At 44.0% G+C, this 17,149-nt stretch overlaps 1 protein-coding gene across 2 annotated transcripts in view; it reads left to right on the top strand.

Annotated features, from left to right (window-relative positions):
- The first annotated feature begins 2,759 nt into the window (after positions 1-2,759).
- The window catches only part of MTHFD1L (methylenetetrahydrofolate dehydrogenase (NADP+ dependent) 1 like), a 226,496-nt gene continuing 212,106 nt past the window's right edge, over positions 2,760-17,149 (top strand). The window contains exons 1-6 of one of the 2 annotated variants that reach the window (XM_053292356.1): positions 2,760-3,136; positions 7,609-7,693; positions 9,841-9,888; positions 10,742-10,795; positions 13,101-13,225; positions 15,329-15,429. In XM_053292356.1, coding sequence (XP_053148331.1) covers positions 2,907-3,136; positions 7,609-7,693; positions 9,841-9,888; positions 10,742-10,795; positions 13,101-13,225; positions 15,329-15,429 — 643 coding nt within the window. In that variant the 5' untranslated portion in view covers positions 2,760-2,906. Of the gene's footprint in view, positions 3,137-7,608; positions 7,694-9,840; positions 9,889-10,741; positions 10,796-13,100; positions 13,226-15,328; positions 15,430-17,149 lie in introns of those variants that run through there. The other variant, XM_053292364.1, reaches the window with a different exon arrangement.

Genomic DNA, 17,149 nt, shown 5'->3' on the forward strand with positions numbered 1-17,149 from the left:
CACATGCTGATTCCCGCCCCACCCCACCCCTTAGGGACGGCCTTGTCTCCTAGAGTCAGTTTGTTGCTGTTCTCCACTTGGGACAAGCACAATGTGCCACCCTGCCTCCTGGGCCAGAGCCGGCACTGATGCCACCCCACCCACCTTGCCATTCTGAGCTGCTGGTTCCACTCTGCCCTCTGGCTTGCACCACTGCTTTAGACTGCACTGTAAGCAGGCTGTGTGCATCCAGTGGCAGATTTGCCTGCTGGCCTCTCCTCCCCCACCGCTCCATCAGCACCAGCTTGCTCACTGGCTCCCTCCAGCACCAAGCTTGTCCACTTTGTCTCTTCCCAAAATGGAGAAGACACAGCAGCCAGGTTTGGTGCTGGAGAGACTGTGAGTGAGTCTGCTTTTCTGCCTGAGATCATGGCCTCATGAGAGAGTTTCCTCCACCTCTCTAGCTGGAATCTTAACAGTTTCAAGGCAAAATTAAATTGAAACTAGCAGGATTCAGTACAATTTCAGCCTTTAGAAGCTCTGTAGTAAAGGAATGGATGAGAAGCCAGATTTGGGGCTGACACACCTTCACGAGCCATGCCTCCAAGCCAGCTGGAGCACTACAGCACTTTGCACCCAAAAGGACTCTGCTTCAGTTGCAACAGAGACTCCAGAAATTGCTACAAACCAGCTACAAATAAGCTAGGATTTGATCTTGGGAAAAACTTCATCTGAATTTTTAGGAATAACTAAAATGACTGAGAATGGCCAAAGGAATATGTAGAATTTCCAAATAGCCTTTGTTTGTTCCTTTTTAACTGGTATGCCCTAAACATCCTGATTTGGTTCCAGTGCTGAGGAGGAAAAACTTTACTTTCTTCACACCATGCCAAATTTTATTAACCACCCCTATCATGTCCCCTCCACTCTTTTCCCCAAACCAAAAAAGCCTCAAATGTAGCTTTTCCTAAGGTGTTACCGCCCCCTGAATATTCTGGTTGCCACCTTCTACACTGTTTCCAGCTCTACAATATCCTTTCTGAGATGCCATGACAAGAACTGTACACAGCATTCTGATAGTAGCTGCATAATTTTTTGTTTTGTTTCCCCAAAAACGGAGTTTGCCTTTTTCAGTGCTGCTGCAAACTTGGTGGACATACATTTCCATTGCCCAAGCCAGACTGACTTTTCTGGTCAGTCACCAACAGTTCATTCTCCGTGCACGTGTGAAATTGGATTGTTTGTCCTAGTGTGCATCACTTGACACTGAATTACATATGCCATCTTGCTGGACTCCCCCCACCCCGGCCCCCACAATAGCTATTGGAATCGATTGCAATGTTGCACTGCCCTGCACACATCAGAATAAAGGTATACAGAAGGCTTGTAATTCAGAATGGTTACTGAAATGCAAGGGGTTGAATAGGGGGTCAGTCTTGGTTCAGAACAATTGCACTGTCATCTTAAGTGGCCCTGGAAGTACATGTACATCAGCAGGAAGGCCTGCTGTCAGTTATGGGTAAAGCCATAAAACCCCTGCAATGGTTTACAGTTCTCATTACCATATAGGTATTAGCTGGAATACACTTAGTGAGTGTATTAATTCTGTGTGCTTAGCTATATTATTGTCCTCACAATTGGCTTGTTAGGTAGGTCTATATCCTTTCAAATGGGGGGGTCAAAGCCTCTGGTTTTAGCTTATGCTAGCCACCTAATGGCACAGGGGGGAAATGACTTGACTAGTAAGCCAGAGGTTGCCGGTTTGAATCTCCACTGGTATGTTTCTGACTATGGGAAACACCTATATCGGGCAGCAGCAATATAGGAAGATGCTGAAAGGCATCATCTCATACTGCACGGGTGTAGACAAAGGTAAACCCCTTCTTGTAGGGCTCTGTGGTCGCCAGGAGTCCACACCAACTCAACAGCACACTTTTACCTTTAGCCGAATTACAGTTCATGCCAATTAGAGTTCATGCCAATCATGGCTATTTGGAAAGGTAATACTTTTGTTTGGCTATTGTGGAACGAGCCCCTAAAAACCACATGTGTAAGCAATCAGTTGACCTAAGTTTAATGGAGGGCTGTACAACTTTGGCCTCCTAGTTGTGGTTGGACTACAGCTCCCATCATCCCTATTGGCCACTGTGGCTGAGGATGATGGGAGTAGTAGGGCTACATCTGTGCAGCCATGGTTTTGGAAATGTGTTGTATTCATTCATACGGTCATTGGAAAGGAACCAATGCATTACAATAGCCATTCTGTTTCAATATGTCCCTAAAAGAGTGAGCAAATACGGTCATTACCACGGGGCGGGGGGCATTTAAATGGAAACACTGCTACTATTGACAGGAATTGGAATTACAGGGGTTACCCCAGCATGATGTCACGATAGCTAAGAAATATCTCGTTGCTGTTCTTAGTTTAAGTACCATGCGTAATTCTCTGAGCACCTGCAAAGCTGAGGTCACGGTTTACTTGACCGCAGCTGCTAAAGCAGCATAGTAATCATTCTGCCTCCGTCAGTCATCCTTGCACCCCGATCCTAACCCAAGACCCCCTGCAGGCAACAGAATGTCTTTTCAAGGACGCATGTTGAGGATGCAGCAGCCCAACATTCTGATCCTACCCACCTTTGCTCGCAGTTAAATGCTCCCAAGCACAAGCAGCAGCGGGATGTGCACAAGATTGCAGCCTGCTAACCTGCCTGGACTTTATTGATGCGTCATAGCCTTGGGTGCAAAGCGGGGTGGGGGGGGGAGACTCGTTTTAGCGCTGCGATGCCATTGCAGATGCTGGATGCCATCCAAGGTCTGACCGCCGGGAGCCCGTACCCCGCCCTCGCCACGTCCCTCCCTTGAGCTCCTCCTCCCCGCCCGTGCATCTCCGGTAGCGGCTCTTCAGTGCTCCGTTCTGCTGTCCTGCGATGATGCTTTCCGCGCTACGCCGTCTGGCTTGGAGAACGCTGGTGCCGCCGCCAGCAACCAGACGCACGGGGAAGAGGAAGAGCAGCGGCGCCGCAGGGAAGCTGCTGAGCTCCGGGGAGGCCTTTGCGCTCCTGCCCCACCGCGGTATATGCGGCACGTGGAGCCGCCTGGCGAAGCAACAGGTCACCCCAGGCGGAGGCACTGGAGGGCTTCAAGGCTCTGCGTCCAGGTAGGCGGGAGCCCTACCTTTGCGGGGGACAGGCGAGAAAGAGGGGCAGGCGCACTCCCGCTTCCATTGCACAGCCCTTCTCTCCTGGCCACCGGCCGCACAGACGGCCCGCGCTCCACGTGGGAAGGTTCAGCGGCTCCTTCTCTGCGCTGTTGTGTCTGATGCAACAACGCAACCAAATTGGGGAGAAGGAAGCGGCGGCCAATCGGCTGCAGAGGAGCGAAGGGCGTGGCTTTTTGTCCACGTGAACTCTTACTTTCACTCTTGCCTTTTCTTCTCTATCGGCTTGTAATGTGGGCGGAGCTACGAAGGTCCTCAGAGCGGAGAAAGTTCCTGGCCTTTTGAAGACTTGCAGTACAGCAAAGCAAATGCCACCAACTGTGGCTCTTGCAATCACTAGGGTTACCGACCTCCCTCCCAGCCCTTTTAGCCTTTAAGAGCAGCTTTTCTTTATGTTTTTAGTCTATGGTGGTATTATTATGTTAGTTCTTGTAAACTATACAGTGAGATATTTAACCTGGAGAATGGGATCGAAATATAAGTAATAAAATCAATTAAATTTTTGTTTAAAGCATAGGAAGGGCTTCCCTTGCTAAAAGCCCATATACCCCACTGATAAAGGGTTAATAGAAAAAGTTGGAACCTTGTAGAAAAACCTAAACCTGATGAAATCCAGCTTCTTTTTTTGCAGCCAGTTCAGTTTGTGGTTTACTCAGAAGTGAGCTGAGTTTAATAGCCTGCTAAGCAGATTTAGGATGGTTTCATAAAACAGACAATTCTCTTCACAAGCCAGGACCTGGCAGCTAACTCTGCAGAATTGGCACATACTGTGGCCCTGAGGGCTAAACTAGGCATAGCTTTGATGTGTGCTAGCTTTGTTTCTATATAAGTAGCAACGGCAGAGAGATTTCACTCCTTCCTCACACACACATGTATTTTTTAAATTTTTATTTATTTAGTACATTTGTATACCGCCCCATACAAAAGGTCCCTGGGCAGTTCATGATATACAAACATTAAAACTCTAAAAACCGAAGCTTTAAAACTATAAACTAAAATCCTGACTTAACAGGTATGTTTGTCAGTCCTTCTTAAAAACATTCAGAGAGGGGGAAACTAATTTCATTAGAAAGTGCATTCCAGAGTCCCAGGACAACTCTAGGAAAGGCCCGGTTTTGAGTCACCACCAACTGAGCTGGTGGCAACTGCAACCAGGTCGCCTCAGACATATATGTATAATAATATGTATATTATTATGTACCTAATATCCTTATTTACAGGCTAAAAGAACAAGTATGCCATTTATGTAATTAAAATCATGTCTCACTTGGTCTGAAGGCTGCAGTCCTATGCACTCTTTTGATTTTCATTAAGTGCCATCAAGTTGGTGTCGACTTTTAGCGACCACATAGATAGATTCTCTCCAGGATTATCTGTCTTCAGCTTGACCTTTAAGGTCTTTCCATGGTGTGTTCATTGCTGTCATAATCAAGTCCATCTGCCTTGCTGCTGGTCATCCTCTTTCCTTTCCTTCAACTTTTCCATGATAATAATTCTGCCAAACATAGAGGGACTTTTTTCTAATTAAGCATTCATATGATTTCACTGTAAGATGCTTCTGGCTTGCATGTGTAAAGAACCTGCTCTTGAAATGCTACTGTTTCCGGGCAGCATCAGTCTTTCTACTTGTTTTTATACATTTTAAAAGCATGTTTTACAAAATAGGAGCTAAGTAGAGGACTGAGGAAAGAAAATGAACAAGTTACACTGGTAAAGTGTCCTACCAATGTCTTTCTAAAAATATTTTCAAAAATATGCACCACTCAGAAAGCTGGCATAGATTTGCTTGAAAAAACTGTGTGACTAGAGATGGTGATAATAATAATAATCTATATATTTAATTCTCTTAGCTGTCATGCGTATCCTCCTGGATTTGGTGGCAGAACTCTCGAGAGAGTTCCTCGCATTGGGCAAGAGTTCAGGGGTGGGGGAAATGGCGGCGGAACAGCCTGGCCTGGCCGTGCCGGGACGTCCCGGGTGAGGAGGAGGAGGAGGCGGCGGCAAAGCCCAGCCTGTCCGTGGGGGGCAGGAGGCGGCAACGGGATGATAGTCCTGGCCATCCCGGGTAAGGGGGAGGCAGGAACGGCAGTGGCAAAGTCTGGCCTGTCCGCCGGTAGTGGGAGGCGGTGGCGGGACATCACGCCTGGCCGTCCTGTGTAAGGGGGAGGTGGTGGCAAAGCCTGGCCTGGCCGCCAGGGGTTGGAGGCAGCAGCGGGACAGCATGACCAGGCCGTCCCGGGTAAGGGAGAGGTGGTGGCGGTGGCAAAGCCCAGGAAGCAGTGGAGAGACTGGAAAGGGGGTGAGTGAGTGGGAAAGAGAGTGGGGCAGGAGGGAGGGGCCAGGAGGGGAGGGGAGAAGAGCCGGCCCCAAATAGCGCACAGATGCTCTGTGTGGGTCAGTGTATTTTGTTCTTGAGATCCCACTTTGGAGTTAAAAAAACATGTGCATCATTATGGGAAACTTATAGGTTTGGCCTACAAAATGCTCATAATGGGGGCTCCAGTCATTTCCTGTTTACCACTTCTGCCTGCAAAATACATGCTTATCCATGCTCTTATGACTTCCTTCAGATTAAACTTCTGCAATGCATTATACTTGGGACTGTTGAACTACAGCCGCCCCGCTGATGATTGGGGCTGCCTTCATTGGAACATATCTTTCCAGTGTAGTTAGTTTACAGTGGCAGCTGTTCTGTTTTCAATACCTGCCTTTCAAGCTCTAAATGGCTTTGGAATGGGTATTTCCTCCTGCATGAGCCTATCTGAACATTCAGCTCTGCCTTGGAAGTCCTCTTTCAGGTTTCCCCTGCTTCTGAAGTGAGATGGGTGAGGACCAGAGAGAGGGTCTCTTCAGTTGTGCTGCCACTGCCCACCTCTGGAATCTCCTACCCATGTATGTCTGCCTGGCTCTGAGCCTTTTTGACTCCAGGAAGAGAACATTTTATTTGTTCGATTTCTATACTGCCCTTCCAAAGACGGCTCAGGGCTGTTTACACAGAGAAATAATAAATAAATAAATTTACTCAGATCTTTCAGCATGCTCTGAACTAGTTCTTAATATGCAGTCTTTTTATTGGTGGAGGTGGTTTTTACTTGTTTTTAATATCTATATATTTAATTCTCCTAAACGTACCCATCGCTAATCCCATGTGTGGCAGTTCTCGCGAGAGCAGCTGCCTGGGGGATAGCGACGGGGATGGGAGACAATGGTGGTGGGCCAGCCTGTCCCGGCCGCCGGTTGGCCGGATGAGGCTGCGGCGGGCTGGCCTGGCCCTGGCCCGGCCGCCAGTCAGCTGGAGGAGGCGGCAGTGGGTTGGCCTGGTCCAGCTGCTGGGAAGAAGAGGCGGAAGGAGGCGGTGGGCTGGCCTGGCCCAGCCGCTGGTTGGCCAGAGGAGGCAGCGGGCCGGCCTGACCTGGCCACTGGGAGGAGAGGGTGGGAGGAGGTGGCGGACTGACTTTCCAGCCGGCCTGCAAGCCAGAAAGCGTGGCGGGGGGCAGGGAGGAAGAGGAATGGCCGGCTGGCCCGCCAGAAAGTGCGGGGGGAGCAGTGGGCAGTGGGGGGAGTGGCCGGCCATCCATCCATCCAGGAAACTGGGCATGCCAGCAGGGGGAGGGGAACAGCAGCACTGGGTGGGCCGGCCAGAGAAGCAGATGCTTTGCGCCTGGCCCAGCTAGTTGTTTAGAATACTGTGAGCTGCCTTGGGAATTCCTTCAGTTTTTTAAACGGAAGGGTAGCATACAAGTATTTTAAATACACAAATATGTTTATAAATGTGTGTGCCATTTGTAAATAATAAAGCTTGTTTATGCTGTCATCTCAGAAATTAGTTTTTTTAGGACAAAATTAGCTTATGAAGTGAACCTAGCTTAAAGTTCTGTTCCACTTACACAAACTGGTAGATTGATATTGGTGCAGAATTAATTACATAGGACAAAATTACTGATCATCCTTAAGAGAGTATTCATAAATACAGTTAAGTACATATTTAGTTCAGTAAGCAAAGCCTGTGTCTTATCTACTGAGCCATGGTTTTGTTAGTTTGTTTTAAAAACTTAGCTGCTAAATGTTACAGGTTGGCTCATGATATTTGTGTTGAAAGTGATGAATTGTGACTGTGGATGATCTGTAAAGATGTTTTTTGTATTAAAGGTAAGGTGTGCCATCAAGTTGATTTCAACTCCTAGTGCCCACAGAGCCCTGTGGTTTTCTTTTGGTAGAATACAGGAGGGGTTTACCACTGCCTCCTCCCGTGCAGTATGAGATGATGCCTTTCAGCATCTTCCTATATCGCTGCTGCCCTATATAGTACCAGCGGGGATTCAAAGCGGCAACCTTCTGCTTGTTAGTTAAGCATTTCCCCACTGCACCACTTAAGATTAGCTGGTGACAAATACTCTTTTCTTTTTTTAAAGGGAAATAATTGAGAGCTCAAGAAAAGCCCTGAGTTTACTGCAGAAAGAACATCCAACATTTAAGCCAACACTTTCTGTTGTACAGGTAAAAAATATTATTTTAAAAGTAAATTGTTAGAAACAATGAATGTATGCCCTGAAAAAACCAGGGAATTTATAGCTAATCAAGGCAATCACATGAATTCAGGAACTTGATGAGTTTTTAAATGTTCATTGGAGTTTAAAGGGGTTATATCCCAAGTGCTCATGGTGTGAGAGGAAGGAGTTTGGAGGTATGGCTTAAAAATTGCTCTGCAGTATAGTTATAGCACTGTGTCATTCCCACTCTACTCTCCCCAGCCATCTCACTGTATTTTGTTTTGCCTGCTGCTGTGTTAATCTCAGAAGTACAGACTGGTTATTCATTTTATGACTGAGCATTAATTTGGATCCAGTTGAGTCAGTTTCCTGACTGAACATGAATCTGAATCCAGGTCATAAGAATAGCCTTGCTGGATCAGGCCCAAAGCCTATCTAGTCTAGCATTCTGTTTCCCACAGTGGCCCATCAGATGCCACTGGGATGCCCACAGGCAAGATATGAAGGCGTGCCCTCTCTCCTGCTGATGTTTCCCTGCAACAGATATTCAGAGGCATCCTGCCCAGGGGCGTAACTATAATAGGACAAGGGGAGACTGTTGTCTCGGGGCCCTCTGCCTCAGGTCTGGAGCCCAGAGACATGTCTCCCCCACCCAATGCCCGCCCAAGCCTCCTTAAATTTTTTTTTTCATTTTTAGCAGAAAGCAATGATGGGTGGGAGGCATTTTAACATTTTGTCTCTGGGCCCACTCCAACTTTATTATGCCCCTGATCCTGACCCTGAACCTGGAGGTAACCTATCGCCATCGAGACTAATAACCATTGATAAACCTGTTCTCCATGAATTTGTCTAAGCCCCTTTTAAAGCCATCCAAGCTGGTGGCAATTGTCACATCCTGTGGCAAGTAATTCCATCAATTAATTATGTACTGTGTGAAAAAGTCCTTCCTTATCTTGGTCCTAAATTTCCTGCCCAACATTTTCATGGGATGACCCCTGGTTCTAATGTTATGAGTCAGAGAGAAAAAATTATCTCTTTCCACACCATGCATAACTTTATAAACCTCTATCATGTCCCCCACTGTAGGCACCAGTTTTCTAAACCAAAAAGCCCCAATTGTAGTAACCTTTCCTCGTAAGGAAGGTGCTCCAGGCCCCTGATAATCTTGATTGCCCTCTTCTGCACCTTTTCCAGTTCTAGAATGTCCTTTCTGAGATATGGTGACCAAAACTGTACACAGTACTCCAAATGTAGACGCACCATCTATTTTATGTAACGGCATTATAACATTATTAGTTTTATTTTCAATCCCCTTCCTAATGATTCCTAGCATGGAATTTTGCCTTTTTCACAGCTTCCACACAATGAGTCGACACTTTCAGTGAGCTGTCCAACACGACCCCAAAACCCATTTCCTAGTCAGTCACTGACAGCTCAGACCCCATCAGTGTATGTGTGAAGTTGGGGTTTGGTAAAGTTCATCATTTTACACTTACTTACGCTGAACTGCATTTTCCATTTTGTCGCCCACTCACCCAGTTTGGAGAGATCCTTTCAGAGCTCCTAACAGCCTCATTTGGATTTCAATACTCTAAATAGTTTAGGTCTTCCTAATCCAAGTTATTACACCACACCGGCCCTAACTACTGTTCATGGTTTGGTCATCTTATGAAGACAACCACCATGTGTTAATTGTTCACTTCTTGCCAGAGGTCTGCTGGTATACTATGAAAACATAAACATTCTGTACTGTACTGCTTTACAATCTTCACATTTTCTGTAGAATGTTCCTTAAGCATTCTGGAAAGTATTTAATTTGGTTTCTGGAAGGTTTCAATTTGTGCCTTTTTTGGCTTCTATTTAGCCGCAAGAGTGTGCAAGAAGTATTATTTATTTATTTATTTATTTATTAAATAATATCTCGGGTTAGGGTTCCTGAAGCCAAGTTTATCTGTGCCATGGATCTGCCCAAGAGGCAACACACTCCTGTTCCATTCTAATGGTGTGGACCAGAAGCAGATTCAATTAATCATATTCTCTGTTGCGACTTTCTGATATGGATTACTTGCCTTCCCCCTGCACCACCTTTAGTTACAGCTAAAACCTGTGTCTTTTGTTTGCTACAATTTTCATTTTTTCTTTCATCCCCTCAAGGTTGGCAATGATGATTTGGAACAAGAAATCAGAAATGTTGCTGAAGAGGTGAGGATATGGGAGCACAATTCATTTTCCACATTGACCTGAAAGATGATTGAACTTGGTATCAAATCAATTTTTTTAGCCTATTTTCCGTAATGAAAGTAAGCTTATGAGATCACCCAGCATTCTGTGTGGAGTATGTGTGTGTCCGTGTCTGTCCTTGTGTCCCTATCAACTTTTCAATGCCTGGACCAATATGAAACAAATTTGGTACAGTTGTAGGGACACATAGAGACACCTTAACGGCTTAGTTTGTAACGGCTTAGTTTGTAATGATGTCATCCACCCCAATTCAAGATGGCGGATGCATGAACGTTTGAGGTGCAAGTAGTCTAACTTGTGGACTGCCTGACCAATTTGGACCAAATTTGGTGCAGTTGTAGTGAGTGACAAAAAGGTACACCTTAATGGCATAGTTTGTGATGATGTCATCCACGCCAGTGATGGTCACATGAACTTTTGAGGCACAAGAGGACAAACGTGAACTGCTTAACAAATTTGAACCAAATTTGCTATAGCTGTAGAGACACACAAGGATACTTCAGTGGCGAAGTTTGTGATGATATCATCCATCCCGATTCAAAATGTTGGATGCTTGAACGTTTGATGTGCAAATAGGAACTGATTTGGACCAAATTTGGTACAGTTGGAGATGCACAGGGACACCTAAATCACATAGTTTGTGATTATGTCATTCACCCTGATTCAAGATGGTGGATGAATGAATGTTTGAGGGGGAAGTGGGCTAACTTGTGAACTGCGTTACCGATCTGGACCAAATTTAGTCCAGCTGTAGGGATAGTGAAAGGAAAGTAGGCAGATTAGTTCTTACCAAAACAACTTGTTTCTTTTGCAGATTGGTCTGAATCTGGTTCATATTTGTCTTCATCATGACTGCACTGAAAATGAGGTAATATTTTTTTGGGAACTGTTTCTTTTTTACTATAACAGTGAATGGATATAACCTTTGTCTGTGGCATTTTTTCACTATTTGCCATTCAGGCCTGTAACAGCCATTGACTGTGATCCACAGCACATATACCCAGAAATCAATGATATGTCCAGCCTGATCATATACAAGTTTACTCAGAAATAACATGGACTTCAAAGGGACTTACTTCCGAATAAGTGTAAAATTTCAGTCTTACTTGTGGAGGTGTACACGGATTTGCAACTGTGCAGCAGCTCCTTCCTAGGCATGTTTATTCCGAAATAAGTTTTGTCAAGTCCGTGGAGCTTATTGACAAGTAAATGAGAGGATTACATTTCTAGTTCCATTGAAGTAAATGAACATGGTTTATGAGCGAGTGTACATATGACCCAAGAAGCTTGTTTGGTAGCACTGAGTAAGTTGAGACTGCTTTAAAAATAACCGTGGCATTCACAGTGAAGATGGATAGTCTTCAGTCCTCAGTTCACCCTTGTCAACACTGTATTATGCAGTATGCCACATTTAGCCACAGGCTCTAAGCAAAATAACATCATGGATGTGACAGTGAAAAACAGTCTGTATGTCTTGAATCCAAAAGTCCTTGTGAGCAAGTGCAAAGCACTTCCATATGCAGAGCTAGCTCGTTGATCTCTGCACTATATTCAGAGATCTTGTAAGGGTCCCTATATTTTGGCTTTTCAGAGGCTGTGAGGGGCTTCAACCAAAAGGGAAAAAAATGGCAATTTCCTTTGCCTAAATGGAAGTGCTTTTTGCTTGAACATGGAAATCTTGGGTTGTTCAAACTTACAATTCAGGAATAAAGTCTATTATTTTCACATTTCCCCTGGAATAAAGAGAAGACATATTTACTTGCCATATATATTTTGATGCATTTAGAAAAATATGAACAACATTGGTATTATGAAAACAAACTTACTGTTAAGAGTTTTTTTCCTTTAGCTAAAAATATTTTAGCTGCATAATCAACACAGGCATGTATTGTATTACTCAGTTTTATGCTTCAGTAATCAAGGTTTTCTGAAGAAACCTACCAGAGAAGAATTGTATATTTGAGTTCTTTCCTAAAAACTGCACAAGCAATTCAGCCAGCCATGGGTTGTTTTCTTCTTCTGGTTTCTCAGTTTGTAACTAGAGATGTTTCTGAAGCATCTCTGAGGTTTAATTACAAGTTCTGGCATCCAGAGGTACTTCAAAGGGGGTCCCAACTGCATAGCATTGGCAATCTGGTGCAGTCTAGTCTGGCCTCACATTTATGTAAATACTGACGTAATGTGCTTGATCTGTCGATCTCAGAATGATTTTATAAAGGGAGGTAAGCATCATTCTCTCAGACAGAATATCTGAGACGTGTAGGCTAATTGGCTTACACAAAGTTGCACAGAAAGTCAAATAAATGCCTTCCTGTTCTCATTCTTACAGTAACCTTAGTTGTGTTATGATCATATTCTGCCTTCAGTATGCCTGGATTTGTTCATTGCTATAGTTTCGTGCTAGCGTTGATTAACATTGGGTATTTGTCCAGAGACTTTCTGTTTGACCTGCTTCCAGGGAGGAGAGCTGGTCTAGTGGTAGCAAGCATGGATTGTAGCAAGCATGGATTGTCCTCTTTGTTAAGCAGGGTCCACCCTGGTTGCATTTGAATAATGGGAGACTACATGTGAGCAGTTTAAGATATTCTCTTCAGGGGATGGGGCCACTCTGGGGAAATTACTTGTATGCTTGCATGCAGAAGGTTCCAAGTTCCCTCCCTGGCATCTCCAAGATAGGGCTGAGAGAGACTCCTGCCTGCAACCTTGGAGAAGCTGCTGCCAGTCTGTGTAGACAATACTGAGCTAGGGGGACTGATGGTCTGACTTAGTATATTGCAGCTGCCTATGTTCCTATGTTCCACCCTGCATCACGCTAGCAGTATCTGCGCTCTATGATGTGTTGTCCTCTTATAGTTGTATTGTGGCATATTGCAATTGTTATGAATTTCTTTGCTATGAACTACTCCAAATGAAAGAGAATGAAGAATGAAACTGCACAAGTGCAGGTATAACTTTTAGATAGACTTTCACAGCTGAATTTGATCATAGTTGTGAATTTCTTTGATATATTTTTCAGGTTCTGCAAGTGAAAAAGCACAATTAATCTGATTTGTTAGTTGGCAAACTGCTTTATTTTAAAATGCTTTAAAATGGCAATCTATTCCTGTTTGATAGTGTTCTAGTAAGTTTCAACCTTTAAAAAACTGATTTATTAATCTTATATTAATTTCTAGATTGTTGATGAAATCACAAAGATCAATGAGGATTCTAAAATTCATGGTGTTCTCCTTCGCCTCTCTAAGGAGTCATACACGAGCAAAATACTGAATGCTGTGAAACCAGAGAAAGATGTGAATGGGTAAGCTAAGCACTATAAAATGCTTTGGGCAGTTACACATTTTACATCTCTAATAAATTAATTGCTGTCTTTTACCTAATTGGTTCCACAGTGACAATGACCAATTACATCAGGGAAATTTTTCCAAAATGTTCTTGTGAAATCAAACATAAAGCTCCTGTTTAAATCAATTTAGTTAGTTACCCTGATCTTCATTTTCTGTAAAGTTGAGAAATGCTGTCCATAAAATTATCAAAAACATTTCCTAAGTTTGCTTGCTTAATTCCAGTCCTTTCACACAGTTCAGTTGTTATTATTTCAGTTCAGGTGACACATGTGTATAATATTGTTCTAAGAGATTTGACAAAGGGCTGGATATTTAAATAAGTCAAATATGCTGAGTATTTCTCTTAGTAGTTGGCAACTAGTTTTGCCTGGTACACTTCTGGTTCTCTCAGAGATGCCAGGACCCCTCCTCCACTTTCCAAAGGAGGTAAATGTGGGGGCTGGGATTGGCAGTGTTGAAGGGTCTGGCAGTGTTGGGAGAAAGGGCTGCTTTGGAGGCTCTCCAGAGGTGGCATCAGAGCACAACTGGTGCCTGCTGTGACTTCTCAGGTTTTCAAGTTATGTCCAAAGGTGGGGAAATGCGGGTGTCCCTCCCCTGCCCAAGGGATGTGTACATTTACCTCAACGACATGGGAAGTATCCTCTGTTGCTTCTTTTTGGAGAATATCAGAAGCAACAGTCAGTGGCAGACTGCTTTTAGGGGTGAGATTTGGGCCTTGGTTTGTCACTCCCCTTCTCAAAGTAGTATTCCACAGAAACTGGTTACTAAATCTCTGGGGCCTGGAAAAAGAAGGGTAACTGGTAACAGCAGGGAAGAACATGTCTTCAAATGTCTAAATAGTCATCTCAAGAAAGGACTCTTTTCTGAAAAGAAAAGGAAGTGGGTTGTAATTTGTCACCACATATTCTTTGCCCCAGCCTAGGCATAAACTGCATAAAATGCAGTTCCTTGCTCTGAAAATAATTTTGTAACAAAAAAAAAATCCTTGCATATAGCTAGCGTCTGTTAATAGGCTTTAACTGACAAAGGGACTCATTTAGTGACCCCAGAGTTTTCTTTCCAGTTTTGTTTGGCAAACTGTAACAAAATTATCTGCCACTGCCTATATAGAATCTAGTCAGCCAAATTTCTTTTCACAAAGGCAGGAGCCTTACTGTAGCAAGTTTACAAAAGAAAAAAGTGTGAGAACAGACTGAGCTGGCACTAGAAGCAGCAGGTGCTGAATGTGGCCTTGTTTGATAGTAAATTGATGGAGAGGTGAGAATTTGCTTAGCAATTGTGGGAGGGGGAGAGGGGAGAAGCGGAACCTTTTCTAAAATTAATAAGCCTGTTTCTGTTTGAATTGGTGATGGCATTTTAAAATATATAGTAGCATTTTGGTGTATCCATCAGTGGCAAGTTGTAGTGATCAGTCTCCCCTCCCTCTAAAGAGTTAACTGGAAGTGAACCCTGTCTTGAATGACAGGCTGGTGAACTCCAGGTCTCAGCCAATCAGCACACCAGGTGGATGGGATCTAGAGAGCTGTTGCCAGGAAGAAGGGAGTTCTTTGTTGAGAAGAACTAGGCTCTTCTCCTCAAACGTTCAGCAGCTATCAGTTTTCTCACCACGTGTAGACTTGCACATGGAAGGTGTTTGTACTTATCCAATAGCAAAATAAAGAGAGTTTTCCCTGGGATTCCACCCCAAGCCCAAGGAAGTTCAAGCTCTGTCGATAAAAGTGGTGGTGGTGGCAGCATTTTGAACCTACTGATAATACGGAAGAGTTTTAGGAGAAGCCTAGCCAGGCAGCTTAGCAGGGATGATTCAGCATTTCTTTCCCTAACATCAGCTCGCTCTGAAACAAAGGCTTTAATCAGCTACACAAGTAATAGCTATAGATCAGTGCCACCAAGAGAAGATTTAAATGAAGTGACAAAGCTGTGGTATTTCATGAATGTGTATTGTGTACTAGTGAGATCTAGCTTGGCCCGTTCTACCCACCCAATCTTACTTTTTTTAAAAAATGAACACTCTGTTTAAATACATTATGTCTCTTTCCCATATTTTCCTGTTGCAGAATAACAGATTTTAATTTGGCAAGGCTAGTGCATGGAAACATGCATGAATGTGTGGTTTCCCCTGTTGCCAACGCTGTGGTCCAGCTTCTTGAAAAACTAGGTATGACACAATTGTTTGCTTATTTGCCATCACCAACCATAATGCTCAGTAAGTTCATGTCCAAATAGCCACTTAGCACTTGCTTAGGCCTGGGACAAATAGTTGTCTTCCTGCTTTTCTATTAGACATGGGTCTAATACATGGGTCTCTGTTTTCTGATGCTAATGCACCCTGCTCCCACATGGATAGTGCGTTCTACTTGTAATTTAAACCAGACTAGTAGGTGAGGAGGCCTGTCATTGACCAGGCAAAGTCATTTTGTGAAGATTACACTTGTAGGAAAGTTCAGGGCATTACTGCAAATATGTGTAAAGGAAGTAAGAGAACAATTTGAAAACTGTAGGAATTCAACTTCAAACATTATTCATTTTATTGAATTATAACCATATATGGTAAATTTGAATCATCATAAATTTGAATCTGAGAAAGAACTTCTTTTCATGGGCATGATGTCATTTTTGAATTATTGATCTGATTATCAAGTGTGGAGAACAATAGCAGTTATGATATGATGATTATATTCAGAATTTTTTCTATTTTTAAATATACATATATTAAATTTTCACCAGGCATATTCCAGTATAAAAAGTAGTACATTCAGTTAATTTCAGTGGCAGGATTGTGTATGCAAAAAGTTTTATCTGTAGAGGGATACCTGGGAGGGCTATAGGGTAGAAACCACCTTGGTCAGCCTGATGAATGATCTCCAATTGGGAATCAACCGGTGTGTGTGTGTGTGTGTGTGTGTGTGTGTGTGTGTGTGTGTGTGTGTGTGACTCTGTTGGTCCTCTTGGATCTCTCAGCGGCTTTCGATAGCATTGACCATGGTTTTGTTCTGTACCAGCTGAGGAGGCTGGGGTTGGGGGCACTACTTTGCAGTGGTTCTGCTCCTACCTCTCAGGTAGATTCCAGATGGTGTCACTTGGAGATTGTTGCTCTTCAAAGTGAAAGCTATTATATGGAGTCCCAAAGGGCTCCATTCTATCTCCAATGCTTTTTTAACATCTACATGAAACCGCTGGGAGAGATCATCAGGGGATTTGCTGCTCCTGGGTGCTATCAATATGCTGATGACACCCACATCTATTTCTCCATATCAGTTTGGTCAGGAGATAGCTTAACCTCTCTAAATGCCTGCTTGGAGTCAGTAATGGGCTGGATGAGGGAGAAAAAACTGAAATTGAATCCAAACATGATGGAGGTACTCATTGCAGGTGGTCGGAACTTAGAAAGTGGCTTAGATCTGCCTGTTCTCTATGGGGTTACACACACACCCTGTCTCCCCTGAAAGATCAGATATGTCGCTTGGGAGTACTTCTGTACCCCAACCTCTCTCTGATACCTCAGATTGAGGCAGTGGCCTGGTGTAGTTTTTATCAGCTTCGGCTGATATGCCAGTATGTCAATTTCTTGAGACAAACAGCCTTAAAACAGTGGTGCATATGCTGGCAACATCCAGGCTTGACTATGTTGGGCTGCCTTTGTATGTAGTTCAGAAACTGCAACTGGTGCAGAATGCGGCAGCCAGGTTGGTCTCCGGGGTTATCCACAGAGACCACATTACTCCTATTTTAAAAGAACTGCACTGGCTGTCAATTAGTTTCTGGGCAAAATACAAAGTGCTGGTTATTACGTACAAAACCCTGAATGGCTTGGGCCAAGGGTATTTAAGAGAGCACCACCTTCCTCATGAACTCTGCTGCCTATTAAGGTCATCAGG

Source organism: Hemicordylus capensis, chromosome 1 (genome assembly GCF_027244095.1).
Source record: "Hemicordylus capensis ecotype Gifberg chromosome 1, rHemCap1.1.pri, whole genome shotgun sequence".
NCBI classification, from domain to species: domain Eukaryota; kingdom Metazoa; phylum Chordata; class Lepidosauria; order Squamata; family Cordylidae; genus Hemicordylus; species Hemicordylus capensis.